Source organism: Anarrhichthys ocellatus, unplaced genomic scaffold, assembly GCF_004355925.1.
Source record: "Anarrhichthys ocellatus isolate YVR2014 unplaced genomic scaffold, GSC_Weel_1.0 scaffold47, whole genome shotgun sequence".
In the NCBI taxonomy this organism is placed as follows: Eukaryota; Metazoa; Chordata; class Actinopteri; order Perciformes; family Anarhichadidae; genus Anarrhichthys; species Anarrhichthys ocellatus.
Window position 1 is genome coordinate 336,528 of NW_022280077.1, and position 19,812 is coordinate 356,339.

The 19,812-nt window shown below is 42.0% G+C and overlaps 2 protein-coding genes across 2 annotated transcripts; both read right to left on the reverse strand.

Annotated features, from left to right (window-relative positions):
• Nucleotides 1–263: 263 nt before the first annotated feature.
• kpna3 (karyopherin alpha 3 (importin alpha 4)) lies at nucleotides 264–13,459 on the reverse strand. Its single transcript, XM_031869572.1, has 17 exons — nucleotides 13,124–13,459; nucleotides 10,652–10,696; nucleotides 7,189–7,278; nucleotides 6,264–6,293; nucleotides 6,086–6,138; nucleotides 5,896–5,991; nucleotides 4,962–5,047; nucleotides 4,362–4,448; nucleotides 4,113–4,282; nucleotides 3,727–3,771; nucleotides 3,476–3,607; nucleotides 3,222–3,350; nucleotides 2,689–2,793; nucleotides 2,338–2,409; nucleotides 1,883–2,045; nucleotides 1,511–1,605; nucleotides 264–1,419 (listed from the first exon to the last, which is right to left on the reverse strand). Exons 1-17 carry the CDS (start codon nucleotides 13,352–13,354, stop codon nucleotides 1,321–1,323), a joined length of 1,728 nt encoding a protein of 575 aa, XP_031725432.1. The 5' UTR covers nucleotides 13,355–13,459; the 3' UTR covers nucleotides 264–1,320.
• Nucleotides 13,460–13,533: 74 nt separating this feature from the next.
• Nucleotides 13,534–19,445, reverse strand: spryd7b (SPRY domain containing 7b). Its single transcript, XM_031869576.1, has 5 exons — nucleotides 19,030–19,445; nucleotides 17,859–17,975; nucleotides 17,396–17,562; nucleotides 15,714–15,816; nucleotides 13,534–14,539 (listed from the first exon to the last, which is right to left on the reverse strand). Exons 1-5 carry the CDS (start codon nucleotides 19,133–19,135, stop codon nucleotides 14,442–14,444), a joined length of 591 nt encoding a protein of 196 aa, XP_031725436.1. The 5' UTR covers nucleotides 19,136–19,445; the 3' UTR covers nucleotides 13,534–14,441.
• Between the last annotated feature and the right edge of the window lie 367 nt (nucleotides 19,446–19,812).

Here is a 19,812-nt window from a genome sequence, read left to right on the forward strand (position 1 = left end):
CCCAAAATATTTGTTTCACGAGAGAATTTCAAATATTTAAAAATAAGCTCAAAAGGTCAGATAAGCAATTTGGGGTCGATTTTAGCCTGACGTTTTTTTTTTTGAAGCCCCCTCCAAAAGTTTCACATTACAGTGGAGTCCCGAGCAAGCACTGGATCACAGAACGTGACCGAGCTCATGCTGCACAAGTGGATGTCCTGTAGAGTGGAAAACGCTACAGCTGACATGTTCCTCTTCTCTTAAGTCTCTGCGTCGTCACCTAAAGGTGCCTCCGCCTCCTCCTCCCGTGACAGGGAGTCACATCCGTAAGAAAAAATCCTAAATTGTTGTCGCTCTGCTGAATCGGAAGCAGTTAGCAGGTTTTACAGTTGTAGGTTTTGAAAGAAATAATAATTATGGCATTTTCTTCATATTTTTATAATTTCTTTTTTTTTTAAACAAACGTTAAGCTTGATAATTCAACAGATGTCACATTAAAAAAAGTGACGTCAGTGAGCCAGAAGTCCCGTCAGCAGTCAGTTTGCCACGGAGTCCTCTTTTCTTTTTTTTTTTTTCTTGCCTTGGAGCCCCCCCTACCCCAGGACTCTCCTGGGAGGGCAGCAGGGGTCTGTGGTTACCCGTGGCTGAGCTCTGGGATTAACTCTTTAAACTGGGTGAGAGAGGGTTATTGGGGTGCCCGGCCATCGGGAATCAGTGTGACTAAAGTGTGCCAATGTGTGTACTTGTATGTCAGTGCGCGTAGGTGAAGTAACACCCGAGGACAATCCAGGGGAGGGAAAGCACAAAAAGAAACCACAAACAAACAGCAGTATTTCTTCCCCATAAGTGATATGATGGCTTCCAACAGAAGTATGCACACAAATTCTAAGTGTCAAAACGTGTGTGTGCAACTTTGTGTCTGAAAATGCGCTCGTGTTTTTGTCTTTGTGAAAACTTGACATTTGGCAATTACATCTTGCCACGAAGGCTTTTTCTTCCTTCCGGTTGTATTTCTGTGGGATATTTAGAAGCCGCACCGGCAGAGAATAGAGACAGCCCTCCTGGTGCAGGTTGCCAGATGGTGGTGGTGCCTGTTGAATGACCAGGACTCCTGTGTAGGGTTGCCGTGCTCGGTGAAGGATGACCATTAACAAAAACGGAAACAAAAAAAAAACATCCCGCAGTGCAGAGGTGGGGTGGGTAGATCCTTTAGTGGTGAGTTTCCATGTTGAAGTGATGCTAAGTAAATCCTTCGGTACCAGGTTGCCAGGTTGGAGGAGAGATGGATGAATGTGATTACAGAGTACCCGTGCAGCTGGTTGAACCAAAACATCCTGGCTTTTAGAAATTAAACTCCTTCATTTGCATGTTGGAAGCTGGATCAAAGTTGAAGGTCCCTTCTTGAGTTGTGTCAGGGATCAAGCTGGGATCTTCATCAATCTGAAAAAAAGGACAGATTCTGTGAGATCACAGCAGAGCAAGTTGTTGACTGAGCAGGAAAATAAAAAAACCCCACTGGTGATAAACTTACATCATCTCCTGAAAAGTACTGATCGATAATCTCAAAGGCTAGTTTGTAGATATCCTCGTTCTCATGCTGCTGCAGATTTTCAATCTTCTCCAAACCTGAAAAACCAAAACAATGACAAGATTCCCTCCGTCATTAAGAACATCAATACTGGCAGGAACATGCATAGTTCAATTATGCAATCAAGGAGGCGGTCAGAATAGGCACTCGTTTGCCAGATGAGACAGAAGATTATATACCAAGAAATGCAGTTTGTGAGGAAAAAACCCCAACTTAGATCAATTTTTCCTAATAAAAAAAAAAACACAACTTAAATTTAGGAGACAATTAAAAGAAAGGGAGAGAGCCGACTGAACCCATCAGCCAGATACAGACCTCCACACTCCTCTATGATCTCGGCGATGGTGCTCGCTTCATCTCCCGCCATGATGAGGATATTCTTCAGGCCGTCCAGGACAACCTGCACCACCTGGGAGTCTTTCACCGATAGCAGGTTACAGAAAGGAGGGATTACGTTCTGCTCCACCAGGAACTCCACCTACACAAACATACCACATCCATACTTGATTACAACACAGGTACAAGTGGGGAACACGCCCCGTTACAAAATCAACTTCACCGAGTTTCATCCTTCAACAACAGGGACAGTTCTGCCTCTTTAAAAAGTATGAACCGGTGAGGTAAACATTTACTTACTACATGATGGAATATGATATGACTGACTCACATGCTACATAGGGTTTCTGCAGTTTAGATAAAAACACATTTGCAGTAGATGAATTCAAACGAGCTCCAGGTTTCTGTATCACTGGTCCCAAAGGACGGCTCACCTGGTCTTTCCTCCCACTGATGGTGAGGTTGCTGATGGCCCACGCCGCCTCCTTCTGTGTACCAAAGTCGCCCTGCGGAGAGACCGGCTGTCACTAAGACGTGCACATAGCAGGTCTGTTCTAAAGCACACAGAAAATCGAGGCCACATTTGCATTCAGCGTTCAATTAATTCTCATCAAGAGTTGTTTTTGCTTCTCTGGCTACAAAACAGGGAATGTGTCAATGCAACTGAATACATACAGTCGATGCCAACCATCTGTGTTGTACCATGTGTTGTGAAAAATGAATCTAAAGAATCGAGGCGATAAAGCTTAAGGGACTTGTTTTCTCTTCTCCCACCAAGCACAAACCTTGGCCAGTTGGTGAATGATCATGGGAATCAGTCCAGCATCGATCACAGCTTGGACCTGCTGCTGGTTCCCAGCTGTGATGTTGGAAAGGAACCAGACTGCTTCCTGCAAACAGACGAGTCACAAATGCTCAGAACCTGCTCTTTATCTTCCACACACACACACACACACACACACACACACACACACACACACTTTTTTTATTATAACGCCAGTGTTACCTTCCAATTCCATACGTCTGTTACACTTTACAATTAAATCAGCTCCCATGCGATCAGGGTAATATATATATAGTTTTTATTAAAAACAAATGAACAAAAGAACCTACTAACTCTGAATACGTAAGGGAACACATACAATAACAAACCTGCAGCAGATACATTATACTTCCTGACAGGAAAATAGATAGCGCTCGTAAATGTCATGAGCCTCACTGCAAATCAATGGCGTAGACACTTTAACTTCCATACTGAGCCCTCAGAGAATGCGAGACTTACAAAATAAAATCAACAAGAAGGCTGTGGCTGTGATACCTTGTTGATCTTTTCTTTCGGGTGTGTGAGCAGGTTGGGGAAGTGTGAGAGGACGTCACAGTTGAGCACAACCTGTGTCTGCTCGTCTGTCCCCGTCACGATGTTCCCCACTGCCCTCAGAGCTGCCGTCTGCCGTTTAAAGACAAAGGAGAGAAAAACTTGAGATTGCTTTGCTGATTATTTCATTGAGGATGAAATGTTCATCTCACTGTAGATGAAAAGCCAAAGACTAGAGAATTCAATCCAAGTCTCACCTGAACTTTGACCTCCTGATGGCTGAGGAGCGGCACAAGAAACGGAACGACTCCAGAATCAATGACCATCTGGATCTGCTCGTTGCCCCCGTCCGTCAGATAGGACAGAGCCCACACCATGTCTACGAGGATCTAAACATGCAGACACGCGAGACTCGTAAAGCAGCACGAAGCAAGCGATCGTTCAGTACAATCGATGGAAATCAGTAAATACAAAATGACAATCCCCCCCCCTCTGCTCTGAGACTTACATTTATATCGGTGTGGTATAGTAGCACAGAGAGGGCGGGCAAAAGCTGCGGGGGAAGAGAAGTAGGCTGTGAGTGGGTTGGATGTAGGCAGAGGAATCGATGGATCAGATGAAGGCAAAAACACCACAAAAAAAAAAAAAAAAAAATATAGAAAAAAATAAATAAATAAAATAAAAAAATATCACAAAGAGAACAGCTGTCAAATCCAGACTTCAAATGTCGCATAAGGATCTTTATAGTCAGAAATTCCCCTTGGTGACAAGGCTGATTTGAATACTGAAAAGGCTCAACACAAACTGTGCGACTCAGCAGCAGAGCAACACATCCATCTATCTGGCACACGACAGCCTGCACATACACACACATACACACATACACACACACACCTCTTGCACAGTTTCCATAGGTGGTGGTGGATCCTTGTTGCGGCAGAGGTTAACAATGACCCAGGTGACATTGCGGAGGAAGGTGATGGGGATGGATGGGTTGATGAACGAAAGCAGGGGCTTGACCACGCCCAGGGAGATGACATAATCCCTGCACTGTGGACCATCACCTGGGCAGGCAAAGGGCAGAGGTCAACATGACTGAACAGTCGCTTCCAAGCAGTATATACATACACACACACACCTTACCTATAATGTTTCCTAAAGCCCATACAGCCTGTTCACATACGTTCTGGTGGGGAGAGTGTAGCAGTAGCAGGAACAGGGGCACTGCATCTGGACACACAAACATCAACGGATCAAACACTTGCCCATGATGACGGACTGTCAACCTCCAAGGAAAAGCAAAACTAAATAAACACAAATCCATGACTGTGTCACAACTCCTAACAGCTGAAACCAAAGCTAAGTAGCAAAAACATTGCAGAGGAAAATTGTCTATTCAATATCAAAAGACTCCTTCCTGGTAGCAAAAGTAAACATGCCAATTAAAGCCAGCCAACTAATGTACACTCAGAGAATTATTGCCTTGAATTATTGTGATGCGTTTGTTCTGGAGCGTCTTTGGTGGAAACCATGATCAGCATTCATGTGACTAGCTGGCTGTTACAGAGACAGTCATGTTGGCTTTGTTTCAAAATAAGAGTACAGTTATCTAATAAACACAAAATCCCCCCCAAAAAAATGACTGTTTTTCACTCAACGAGGCAGCCAAACAGGCTAGCTCGGCCGATTGCAGACGGTAGACAAACACAGACTGCAGGAAGACGGAATGTGGGGTCAACTTACTGGATTTAACCACAGCCTGAGTCTGTGCCGATGTCCCAGAGGCAATGTTGGTCAGAGCCCAAGCTGCCTCAAACTGAAGAGAGGGGCTGCAGGACAAAATAAACCAAACCAGTTAGTCAACAAGGTAAAGACGTAAAGAAAGCTCAGCTAGCTTCCACAGAGGAGTGGGGACAGAAGAGAGGAGAATAATGATAATGCTGAATATTGATGTGAAGTTTCCGTTATACATACATATAATAATACATCAGATCAGTGGTCTGGATATCTAGCCGTTTGGTGAACTGGTGCTGTGCTCAAAAGGGAAAACCGTCATGACGTGATTTTAAAAAGAATTATGCAACATATTAGAAATCACACAATCGCAGATGATCCTCACACCGCCCACCAGCCGAATGCTGGTAAATCATGGCAACGGGTGTTAAGTGTGTCTGTTCCACTGAACACTTCATCTGGTAACAAGCCGTGTTTTGGTTTCCTACCGGGAACTCGAGCGATGTAAAGCAGTAAACAGGGCGTGGTGACATTTGTGATGTAACCAGCCAATATAGGATGGTGCTCCGTGCGAACATGATGCTATCTGCCATGGTAGGTCCTTACAAATTCTTCCACCACAACTATTCATCCCCCTCCCCCCTCCCCCCTCTCAGTGAACACAAGGTCCTGGGAATTGTGGGACTCTGAGAGACAGGAATGCTGTTATATTTGGCTTGGACTGGACTGAGAGGACGAGCCAACTGCCCTGCGTGCTTCGACACACTCTCACGTGTGGGCACAGTGGGACGCGCACAAAGCCTCTGTTGGGGCAAAGACTTGATGTAGTAGCGTCAGTAATCCATCACAGCGGTCTGCAGGCCGAGCAGCTAGGACACTCGGTTCCTCACAGCACAGAGAAAATAACACTGAAGACAAACACAAACCGTTTTGGGAGACTTACTTGTCGTCTCTTTCCAGGCATTTGACTAAAATGGGGAGGATCCCAGACTTTATCAAGTCGTCGATCGGAGGGTTTCTGTCACTTGAGAGCAGTTTTCTGACAAAGAGCAAGAAGAAGAAATCCTTAAGAACTTCATATACACAATAAAAACAGTTGCCGTGTGTGTGGAAGTGTTGTTTCAGTCACTCACCTGGCTGCCTGGACAGCACTGAGCTGGATAACTGCATTATCACTGGTAGCGTTCTGCAGTGACGAGGAGCGAAGGCCATGATGAATGTAAGCACAGAATAATTAAACAGTTTGGATCTATTCGTGGTACATTTGGGAATTGCAAATTCACAACAGGGAAGACTTGACTGAACTCTTACCTGTAAGATGGCATCAAGCGTAATGTTTTGCTGAACAAAGAGAAATGTAGAGGAATATTAGCACGGTCAGTCTGCTGATCCTTGATTGACACACTTTACATAATATGTTTAACTTGTGTAAATGTGCTTTTTGTGTACGACATGAAAATTAGCAATATGCAAAATGATTGGCGGCCGTCAGCTGAAACGGATGAAGGACATTACGATGAGCTGCTCCCTCTCTTTTCCCTGAAGTCTTTTGCTTGCGACTCTGGACGTCCAATAGGACTGCAAGAACAAAGCGTTGAAGTCCCCGCCCACTTCCAGGCTAGCTTGTTTCAGCATCAAGTGGTATTTTGATGAAGCTACGTCTCTACTACTGCACTAAAGTCAAGGGCTTTGGAGATGAATACATCTTGGGCAGCATATTGCTACACTCTTCCCACATACAGCATAGTAAAATATATGGAGGAACTAGAACACTGAAATGAGATTATAGCAACAAGAGAGAGGGGAGTTTGCAGTTTTCTGGAGACCACAGACGTGGATATATTTGTACATAGCCTACTCTCCAGTAAATAAAAATAGTTTGTTTATTGCACAAATTAAAAAAACATATGTTTACAAATTATCCTTCAATTATCTTATTAGCTTCATTTTTAAGATATTAGTCTTTGGGATTGTCCAAACTAATTCTATGGAGGCTTATGGAGACATTTGTGATGCTCAGAACCAGCTTTTATTTGGGAGAAAATCCCAGAATAAACAGAACTTTCCCTAAAGACGCATCTTATTCTTACCGTTACCGTTTCTAAAGTACATCACACGCAGCTTGAATTAAATACACTGCCCACTTGATTTGAACCCTTCTGATCCATTATCCAGACAGTCCAGTCTCACTAAATCTCTCCCGCTCCAGAACACACACACACACACACACACTTACTCCTTTGAGGTCCAAGTCGACATCAGAGTCCTCCAGACACTCCTCCTGCGGGACATTTCTCTTCTTCAGTAGATGTTCGTCTCGTTTGTTCTGACAAGAGGGGGGAAAAAAAAGACAGAAAAGCAATGAGGGGAGGACATGAAAATGTTCATTAATGCATTCATGAATTCTTAAAGGGAATCTAGGCTTACCTCAAAAAACAATTCCTCTTTCCCAAACTTTGACTTTATAGAATGTAGCCTACACGTCAGAAATCCCATCCTAAGTGGGTGAGTCAGAGAAATCTGCCTGCAGGCTAGTCCACATAGAAAACACACACACAGACGCACGTCTTCGAAGGACACTGACCCTTAACCCGCTCACCACACACTCATTCAGCATGGAAACAAGAGGACACATGTACATACAGACCAACACATCCCATCAATACTCTGAGTCAGTGGTAGGAGGAGAATCCCTTGCCCTACATTCCTGTGCATCATGCTGATGTGCGTCACTGATGACTAATCAGCTAGTGCAGTGCTTCTTGCTGCTCTGATCCAGATAAACGGAATGCGATAGACTTTGAGACCACCTCAGTATTTCACAGCAATGACATTCTACGGCTCAACATCCCCGGCTGTGCTGATGACTGCTCTATGTGCTTGTTCACCAATATTCTCAGACTTTCCCTGGAAGCGCATTGCTCAGGAGTCTCTGGAGTTCTGTTTATCAGATGGCCACATACCAAGACACGCAAGTGAATCTGTCCACCATCCAACATGATGTTCACACGCTATCATTTTCTTGACAGCCCATCACTTTTGTGCCATGACGGGCTGTCAAAAAGACATTTTTACTGAGCAAAAAGATTCATTTCAATTTGTATCATTTTGTGGGGCACCAAGTTCCAGGAACCAGAGGGCTTCCTCTTCCACAAACAACATCTGGCTTTCCTATTCCAGGACGCTAACAGGGAATAACTCCAAATGATATCGTATGACTCAATAGTGATGTGCATCTTCTCTGGCCTCACGATTTCATCAATTAAGATTCGACCGTCAACAATTCCAATGCACAAAGATTCTTGAGATTATCTCAATGTATTGCATTCTCACGACTGCACATGGCTACTTTCTCATCAATTAATACAAGCAGCGAAATAAATCTGAACTCCTTTTTATTCTTTAAAAAAACAAAAACAGACTACAATATAAAAAGTGGCCTCTTTTCAATTGCAGTAGCTGTGTGAGCCACCTATTACATAAACCTTACAAAGACAAAACATAAATCCTTCTGCAGCGCTTTACAAGTGCACTTCCTAAATGCCAAGTATGGAAATGCTTTTCATACTCGTAGCTCTTCTACTCTGGTTATGTCACTGCATCTCCCAGCAGAACACCACCACAGTTGAACTTCAGCCTGCATGCACCTTTTCTTTAAAGCCCAACATGGTTGAAAAAGAGCAGCTAGTATTGGTAGCGAGAGCAACAAGTTAGAGGACCGCCCAGTGCCGTCACTCTGCTTCTCGCACACACTGTCACAGAGAAAGAGGAGAGAAGAATGTTTGACAGTAAATGTCAGCAAAATGCAGTAATCACTCACACTGAGCTCAAATGAAACCAAGCTTCCGATTATGTCACTGCAACGATGCAGAGCGGTCCACGTCCGCATCACGATGCATCTTAGAATCGGGGACATTTCCACACCTCTATAACTCAGCAGCATTACTGAATGTGGCCTTTTGATGGATGAGCCACACTGATGGTGTTCTAGCTGTATTTCTAAAGAAAGTCATTTCTTAAGTAAAAAAGGTGGTAGTTGCGATGGGTCTTCCTGTTGTCAGCTATCACATTCAAACAGAAACACAGAATCCCACAGCTGGAATCCAGGTGCCAAGTCTTACCAAGCAACATCTCAAGGATTTACTTAAAGTCTACCACTGAATATTTTAAGCACGTTTCCAAGTAAGTTTTTGTTAACAGAAAATGCATTTGTATCAGCAAGAAATATCCCACACTGTCTCCAAGTGACTGACAATGAAGCAAATCACATGCTGAAGTCTACGTTCAACTCCTTCTGACTCTGCTGACTTGTTTGCATCAAAACTCCTGATTATACTCACCAACATGACATTAATATCAAACATGACTTGTACTACCAGGGGTTAGATGTCTATAGGTCATTGACTTGAGCAATCAGTGATTGCCAAGAAAATGCTCTCAAACTATGTGACAAATCCTACAGTGTTCAGCTCAGGTAGATGTAAACACCCCCTTACATTCAAGCTGAAAGTTGGTATTTTAACACTAATTTTAAGCCCATGGTGCAGAATAAAGGCCCAAACACACTAAAGCATCTGACATGCGCAAGTACACCTATTGTTTTAAATGGCCGAACACGCACCATAATCAGCCAACGATTGATTTACGAGGTTAGAGAAGCTTCACTCTGTAACCCCACTGTACATGCATACGAGTGTTTTTGTAACTTCAACAACTTCAACAGAATGATACGTATTCTATCCAGGAGACACATGACGCCAATTCCACATTATCTAGTTACATTTTCATCCATATATCAATATTTGATTCTTATCCACTTGATATTTTTGAACTAGGACCTTCATCATTTAGGTCAAGTTAAAAGATTAAGTTCTATGCTGTGCCAAAATGTTGCCTAAACAACCTTTTCCTCCGATTCTGTGGTGTTGGCATTTCACATCTGCAGTGCAACATAGGAGCATCCAGTGAGGCCCGTCAAATGTGGCCGGTCATGTATCGCTTTCTGTGCGTTTAAAAAGGACCACATCAACAAAAGAACATGTGCCATGCACAAACTGCGCATTGTACCATGTCTTTTAAAAGTATACGCCCCTTTTGTTCATGTTTTGCTCCAACAATCAACACAGACAATAGCACTACGCCCAAAAACTGGTAGCTCTTCTTTCCTTTCAATTCCATCAGCGCGCTGGAACTATGAGTGTGCAGCCCATCAACTAAAAACACGGTAGCCTAATAAAAGCCTGATTCTGGCCCAACTTTTTCGGCAACCTACTGTGTGTTGGCCAAATTGAACACATGCCGAGTAGAATTCCTTGAACCCCGTTTGAGCTAATTCTACAGTTTACCTGTAAATCTTTTGAACAATCTATTGTTTCCCCCTGTGACAAGCGATTTCAACCAGAAGACTGGCCCCAAAAAGCTTTGTTTCCACTATTAAATTGCAGAAAGTGTGCAACAATTAAAGAGATTCAACAACAGAAATGCATAAACGCTCAATAGATCCATTCTATGTTAAACATTGAGCCGGTTTACTTCAAGAAATATTGTTGACAAATGGTGAGGGTTGCTGGGTCTGAAGTTATTTGCAGTTTTTAGCTGTTTTCACAAGTCCCACTCGACTGGTTTAGGTTTTGAGAAAGATGTACAATACTTTGAAGTGGTGTGTGTGTGTGTAGGTAGACAGGTGCATATTTTCTTACCTTTCTCAACTCAACCGTCACCTCATTCCGATGTCTTCTCATAGTCTGTATCAAAGAGACAAAAAGAAAAACATTTTGACATATTAAAAAAATTCAACCAGTGAAATATATACACTGAAGCCTTTTACATGGGAACGCAAAATCACCTAATAATTCATAAAATACTATTTTCCATTAGATTACACACTTGATTAATAAAAAAAAATGTATTTTAGGATCTTATAAACATTTTAAAATGACAAAACTTTAACAACAACATGGGGCAAGTAGATGACTTCTTTATTTTTTCCAATTTAGAAATAAATCTGTGACCGAATCCTAAAAAACAGACACCACCGCCAACTTAAAAAAACAGTACAAGCGGGGGAAAGACTGTCTGTTGGGTTTGCAATTCATCCTGAGCAGTTTGAGGTGGTCTAAGATCTTGTGACTGTTTGAAGAGGTTCATATTGCTCTCCTAAATAGCCCCTTACGTAATCTGGGACAGTCATAACTCAGGAGGCTGGGGAGCAGAGGGGTGTCTCCCAAGCACTCCAAAACAATAATGCCACTACACTGACCTACAACCAAAAAATGTCCCTTAAAACTAACAGACAGCAGAACATCAAAATACAATCATGCAGCCTGGATGTCAAGAGGAATGAATGCAGTCCACTTTAATTGGCATAACTTGCCTAATGTGGTTGGTTGGTGTACGCAAAATATGAACTGTTCCCAAAACAAAGAATATAAGCCAATAAATACTAAATTGCTGAATCCCATAGTCAATAAACTAAAACTTAATGAAACCAGCAAAGACAAGAAAGATATGATATTTCGGGGTAAAATGCTTGACAAATCTAAGCCATAAACACATTCTATATTACATGCTGGAGGAGAAAGGAGCTTACGGCCTGCAGCATGCGAGACTTTACTGCTTTGCAATTCAAAGCTGCTCCTACTGATGTCAGAAATTGAAGAGCAATCTGTTATGCCTGACCTAAATAAATAAAACCCAAACTGGCACTGGTTCTCCCCTGCTGTAGTCCGACTCATCCATATAGGAAAACCCAAAATCATGCAGAGGCTCTTCAGGGGACCCAGGTCAGACATCCGAGATGCCTGAAATAGCATCAGGAATGCACTTGGCAAAAATCTGTCTGTCATAGTAGCCACGTGCTTGTCCTACTCACTCCAAGCTTCAAAACAACCACCTATGGGGCATCAATCTGCTCTTTTAAGCATTTGAAGGCAAAACGAGGGCCATTTTCAACATGGCTTTGAGTCTTTGTTGGTATAGTATATACATAACCCATATAACTAATTATTATTTATATGCTATAACCTCAACGTGTCTAGATATTTGATACTTTGACGTCTTCTTTTAATCCTTCATTCTTGGCTGGTCTGAACACAGTCTTTGACAAATGGTTTGGTCATCATATCAATGGGAATTACAGACAAGATGCTGTTAAAAAAAAATGGTTAAAATCGGACTTGTTAGTTGAATGATGCAGCAGTACTCATCGTTTCACTGTCACGTTTTAGATCTGACAGCAGGTACATACTGCACCGACTTGACAGTGAAGCAACTAACAAGTATGCGTCACCTATACGTTAATACAGCAATGTCAAGTTAAAGTATAACCACTGAGAGATTAGATAACATTACAGACCAAGTTATAATTATTACTGCTAACTCGATGTTAGCAAAGTCTGACTGATGGATTCCAATCAAACAGTAAATTCATGACCATAAATTCATGTTAGTCGGGTCCGTTTTTTCACATGAAAGTAGACAGTAACACTAAGGTCACCGCATCGTTACCATCCAGTTGAATGGCTTAGCTCAGCTAGCAGCTCAGTGTAGCTCACCTGGCTCTACATGCTAGCTGTTTGCTTGACAGCGTTAGCACGCCAACAAGGAGGGGCAGTGTTTGGTTAGGGTGGATGTGGACCAACCCTGCAGTTCAACCTAAAAACGATGCTTTACTAATAATGACATATTCATGTGACGTTCCCAAGTTAGCGTTGGTGTTGCTGGTTGTGAAACATAGCAAACGTCAAGATTTGGGTGCCGGTCGGGCCCAGCCTCGCTGGCGACCGGTGTGTCCATCCGACTAGCTAGTGAACGCTAGCTGGCACTGACAGCTACATACTGCCCTTAATTATCCCCAATTTCAACGGTCCAACTATGATGTTACTTACTATTTACGAACATTAACTACTGGATATTGCTAACCCATTGGTATTAGCTGCACAACAATCCTCACAATCGTTTAATTGCGGGGGGAATTCACCGTTAACAAGACAGGCCAATCTTGTGATGGCGAAATCTTGACGATAGCTTACGTGCTAGCTAGTACGTAAGCTAGCTAGCTAGCTGGCAGCTGCAGCCGGGGCCAGGCTCCCCAACGAGGCCCAAAGACTAACATTTTCAACGCAAAACGAACTCGACTCATCTCATATACACTCGCATGTATGTCGGCTCACCTCGACATCGCGTCCTTTATTTTTAAAGCTCTTGATGCGGTGGTTTTCCAAGCCGGCGCTTTCTGCCATGGCTGTATGGGGTTTAGCTAAATTAGCTCCGGCTTTTGAGATCTCCTCCGTGAGAGACGAGGCACGGCAGCTCCTGTGGTGCTGCTGCTGCTGGCTCCAGAGAGAGAGAGGGGGGGAGGACGTAACAGGCCGAGGGGAGGAGTTAAAGCACACCTCCTGCATGGGCTGACCTCTGGTTTACAAGGCTTCCCCGACGCAGTAATAATAAATTCACCTACACGACTTATTAACCACAATAGACCGGACGTCTGGAAGCTGCGCAGCTCAATCTGTCATTTTACCGCATAACAGTGAAGATGATATTTCTCTACGATCCAAAAGACAGACTGTGACAAAAGCGATGCCTCCAGACACACAAAAGTTTAATGAATCAACACTTTTTTGGATTTGCTTGTACAATAACATCAGTGCAAAATAAAGATTAGCATTTGGAATAATGAACTGTCACACTTCAGCAACGGATATGCAATGTCAACACAACACAACAGATTGACAGTTCTAACCACATACTTCTAATCAGAGACAGCCAGCAACAGCTCTGGTGATATTCAGATATTCAGAACAAATACACCCGGGAAGAGAAGAGTGAGAGATCTAAAGGGCTGTTCAAAGAAGTCATTTAGAAATGAAGATAATACATATTAATGTGGGTCATTTAAGAAATGTTTCACTTCATCAAACCTCAGTGAATGAGACAACATAAAAGTGAATGGGATATTGTTGACTGTTGTTTCAGTATTACCAGCTGATCCTTATTCAGTTCACAAACTCTTGATTGCCAAAAAATGTAAAAAAAAATACATGTGTCATACCAAAAAGACATCACTTTGGTCTGTGACTCAAATAAATACATATAAATATAGAGTGTATGCTTAGATGTCAGTATGGCATGTGGGGGATAATAATCAAAAACACATGTATGTAGCAATGTCAATAAAACATGGCTTCTGATCCTGAAAAGGGGGGAACCGTTTACCATTACATCCACGATCTGGCATCTATACACAGACTGAGAATGTAAGCAGCAATTGAAAGTGTCTCAGTTAATACAGAGGGATTACCACTGACACAAGCATAGCCGACCAATGATCAGAAATCCCCACTCCAACGTCGATCCGGACAATCAGTAGAGAGAGAGTAATCGGGGGGGCAACAAAACAAAAGGTAGTCAAGCCACACATAGTATCATCCAATCAAGGTGAAACTGTGGTGTCACAGAGGTTGCTATGAGATGCGGGGGCGGGCTCCTTTAGAAGATTTGTTGCTCAAAGAGGATCTTCTCAAATCCTTGTGGAGCTGTGTGGTAGAAGTCACTGAACTGGCAGTCTAAGATGGCACTGTCATCCACTGGAACAGAAGAAGGGAAAGATGTGAGCACGAGCTTAGACATTGTATACACGTTCACCTCTTAAACTGACTTTTTAGTATTAGCAGCATTTAAGCATTTCAATCAATATGTCTTTGAAGTTAATGCAAATACAATGAGTCAGATTTATATAGTGCCGTTTAAAAACAGAAAGTGGAGATCCAATGCAAACCCCAAAACATATGCTGGAAATCTGAGCTACAGACGTGCAGATAAGACAAAGCAGACATTCTTGTAAATTAAAATATAAGAATGCAATCATTTGTTTAGAACAAAGCAATGCTGTTGTAACACTCAAAGAACTAATTTGGTGAAAACTTTAAATTTTAGGATGAAGCATCTTACTAATGCAGGAGTTTCAACTACCAGCTTCATCACGTCTTACAATTCGTATTCATTCTAAATATAGACTCAAAGTGCAATGATTGAAAAATCTATATTTCATGACAATCCCACAGTGGAGTTCAGTTTATATAAATGAATGTGCCCTTTAAACATAAATGATATTACCGCACACATACAACACAACAGCAACTAATTGGAAAGCTTGACATTATATAAATGAACAGATCCAGGGTGACTCTCTGATCACATGGATATATTGTCTCGCTCAGAAATATTATTAGCGCTTTACGACAGAGGGTGTTTGCACTAAACAGCTCAAACGAATGAGTCACAGGTTTTTTTTATACATTGCTGTGGCACAGAAACAGGTGAAGCACCAAAAGCCTTCATGTTTTCTTTCTAACATAAAATCGGGCTTTGATTTCACAGACTAACTAAACATCAACCTGGAGAATGTTTAGGGAGACAACAACAGAATCATCCTTTGACCACAATAAAACCTGCATGTCTCGAATCTCTGTGGAAACACCGTCTCTTCCTGCTAAAGGCGTCGTTTTGACTAGTACACATAACACACTCTTGGATGTGTGGAATATGTTTGTGGTCAAATGAAAAACTCTTAACTTAAACTAATGAGCCCCAAATGAGCAGTGTTTCGCAAATATGTACAAATACAGCCCTCTAGTGGAATAAAAGGGTAACTACATTAATGGTATTTCTGAGAGAGCAGTTCGGCAGTCAATAAAGTCCTCACAAGATTAAAAAGCCCTAGTGAACTAATCAGCATATTAAGCTGATAAATGAACTCACCGTAAACAACCGGGTAAACAGTGCCTCGGATCCCTGAGGCAGGACAATGCATGTTCTTTCCATTCAGATATAAATTCAGCTCCACGTGGTCGTATGTGATGCCCTGAGGAACACAAACAAAACTGGAATTAGTCACTGAATTTATGCATGTGAATATAACGCATTTAACGTGATCAACTTATCAAAAAGAAACCTTCGTATGTGTAGTCTGGCTACCGATTTAAAAGATAAACATCGTATTTTCAGCACAAGTCAAGAGGAGCAGCAAATATCTGGGAAAGCTGAATAGCACAGAAACAAAACAAAGTATATTTTTTTCCACACAGTATTGTCTTCTTTTTCCTGCAGTTGCACTTTCTCCTACTAGACCATGATGGATTGAGCTTTAATTACTACTCCATAATTATGACCAATGACTCTTCATTCAAGAAGAAAACCCAAAATGTGACATAAAAACACTATAAACATTTTTGTGTGGATCAAATTTGTTGCTAGCCGTCAAATTTTTTTTTAAATATCAAGGAATTTGTAAATACATTATATTAGTCATCTGCACTGTGTTCTGAAAATGTGTGTTCAACAGTGTTGTTATTTTACATCATGCGTTATAAAATGCAGAATGAGCACAAAAAGCATCAGAAATATAGTGAAGTGGATCATGAGATTCACAAGGACAGAACAGCACTGGATTGTATTCATGTACAGGTGTTCATAGATCCTCTATGATAGAATAAAATATCAGTGAAAGAAAAGCAATGACTAACCACAAAGGAGCAAGCATCCCTATATTTAGGCTGTGATAACACAGTTTCACTAAATGACAGATTGGACGACCTGAATTTGACTGCTAGTGAAAATACCCGATCTCGTGAGAAAAATAATTCACTTGACAAGTTTATTCATGCCCAGTTTACAGCATAGTACATTCTGTGGGTGGTGGTGGTGAATACAGCTCACATGAATACAGTTATGTCTCTAAAGGACTTATGGTGTCGCTAAAGTCACCAAGGTTTAAGCTCAGAGGTCTGCATGAGTTTCAAAACAGCTCCCGCCCCCCCTGCTGGGTTTTTGCACAGCAGCCAACACCCGCGATCCATTTTTTTCAGACCCAAAGCCTGTGTCCATTAACATCATATCTGACATAATGACTTCCGAGTCCGGAATGACATGGTTTGTAAAATAATCCAATAAATGCTTTGTCAATGTGATGAAAAATCTGTTATTATGACTTCTAGGCTGATGCCAAATAGCAATTTTGGCACAAACCGAAGGCTATCCAGCCCATACTGGACCAAGCATTACAATGAGACTATATTTAAGTGTCAGCCAGCTGCCTTAAAAAATAAAATGCATACCCATAAATAAAAAATATATATACAGTATACTGTATGTCCTGTGGGTATCACAGGACATCCAGGCCAGCCTGCTCCTGGCAGGCCTCTGGCAGATGGAATAGAGAGTGACTGGCTTGCCCAAATCATTCCAGTTCATTCATACTATTAGTGTCTGTCTATATCAATGTAGGCTTGTCCGTTCTCATGTATTTGACAAGACGCAGTATAAAAGAGAGAGAAGGTCTTCATTTTCAGCTTCACGAGCAACTGGCAACACTTCAATCTGTCAAAGATCAGGACATCAAACACAAATTCAGGATCAAGTGAAGTAATAAATGTTGCTCTTACCACAATGTCACCCTCCTGAGGAAGGCTGTTTGCAGGTAGGCGATTCTTCTCTTCATTATTGTGGTACACAGACCCATCATGCCTCAGGACCAGGCTGTTTGTGTCTCTGCCCATAGGCACTTGATTAAGATTCACTTTCTGTGTAGCCACACCTAATCCCCACACACCTGAACACAAAGCACAACACTGAGTGTCTGCTCTTTTAAAACACATTTAACCACAAAGACTAAAATGTATTTATATCTATGACAAAGACAAGCTGTAATATAAAATTAAAAGACAAGATTTGTACAGAATCCCACCAGTGAGCATGCAGTCACAGGACGGTGCAGCTACTAAAGACCGCAGCGTGTCAGTATCAATAATAACAGTATAGTGATGCACCAGAAAATGTCAATCTGGCAAGAAAAGCAGGCAGCAGAGGTATGGAAACAGGTTGGCTGGTCATCAGACGAGCTCTCACCGGTGGACTGGATCTTAAACTCAAAATAACTTTTGTTCTGGTGCAGAGGAGCGTTGGCCAGACAGCCTCCAGTGCCACATATCCTCCGGCCGCTCTTCACTATGACGACATCTGTGCCTGCAAAACAAAGGCATCAAGACATCTGGTTGTAAAAACACAAAAATCTATTACAAAACAATGAGGAAACAATTTTGGAAGTTTGCAATGAAAAGGTCAGATAAAAGCAGCAGATCACATCTGAGAAGCTGGAAACAGAGAATGTTTAACGACAAGCGATAATAGATTTGCTTATTTGTTGCTGGGTCATTATTTGTGGATCAATTTATCGGCTAATCATTTCAGCACAGAGCCAATTACTGTTGGTCAATTTGAATAATCTGCAGGTGCAATTTGAAAAAAACTGATATTCCCCAGGGTAGAGGAAGTGTTTCATTATGTTCCATAATCTATAAACCAATATTCAGTTGCACAATCTTTATAAAATGTCTTCAAAAAGTCAGATTGATCAAAAAACAACTGAGGTAAATCATATCTTAGAATCACCCTCAACTCAATAAGGTGTTTTTCCCAATCGTTACTTAACTTGGATGTTTGAAATCTACAGTGAATAATTTGACGCTAGACGAGAGTTTTCAAAGTATTATGAAAATTTCACACTGCACATTTACAGAGAATTAGGCTTTTCAGTGAAGTAGAAAACATCTCGTGTCCATTACGCAAAGGGTTTCATTAAAAATATGTGCATGCTCCTACTTTATAGGTTTTAATATTAAAATGGAGCAAACACACAGACACGAGTCATTAATCAAAGCAGAGCACTTTTATGAACCATAAAACATGTGAGGAATGGGCATTTAACGTTTAGCAAAAGAAATACGAAATGCTAATTCAGTTAACTGTCTCCGGTGACTTGAGTTTAGCTACAGGAGCTAAATTAAGGGTTAAAATGTAACGAGTCGCGTGATAACCTCGCAGGAAGTAACATTATCTTAAAGAAGGTGTTACAACACATAGCTACACCCATCAATGCTCCCAAAATCACGTTGAGCTGCAAAGGTTACAACACAGCAGCTATCGGTTAGCTAGCTAATGCTAACGGCGGAAGTAGCAAAACCATCACGACACACGACCAACATCCACAGCTTTGACAATCAGAGATAGACCCGCTCACCCATGTGGTGGGTATCTAACTGGACAATGGGCATTTCTTTGAGGGGAATATGCCCCGATCCGCCATCTCCGCAGCAGCCTAGACAACACGCAAACATCGCAGCCATTCTTGCTCCCCGATAACATCCGGAAACAAACGTCAGACCAACGAGCGCGCGGCGCGCCGCGTCAGAAACCGTCTGGCTCCACGAGCACAACAGCGACACGCGGCGACAGAGGTGGGCGCCGCATAAGCCGCCTACTACCCAACTGTATCCAATCACAGCGGCTAAGATAGGCAGTTGCTCCTGATGGCATGGAAACAAGGGAAGAAAATCAAGGTCAAAATTTCTACACGTGACTAAGTAACTATTGGGTATCGATGTTACATAACCACAAGTGAGATGAGAGTCTTTTTTTGTTTTTAGAAAATGTAATAAATGTTAAGTGGACAAATGCTGAATTGGTGATAACCGATGAGCATCCCCAGAGGCTGAAACACAAAACTGATATAATGTTGCTGATTTATAGTTTGTCTTTCTCCGTCTCTGTTGGTGCCAAGAGTGTGATAAATGGGTGCGCCATTTACGTGTGCTATTTAAATCAGTTGATGCAGCTGAGCGCCTTCACTTGCACCTTTTTTTTATCGTGTTAGCGGTTTATATACGCATATATCGACAAATAGAGCCTACCCACACACGCGACAGAAGTTGGTTAGTGTGAAAACATGTGATGCCAAACTAAAACCTAGTTGACAGTTTTTCATGCTGTAATGTTTTGCATAGCAACAGCCCCTCCCCCATCA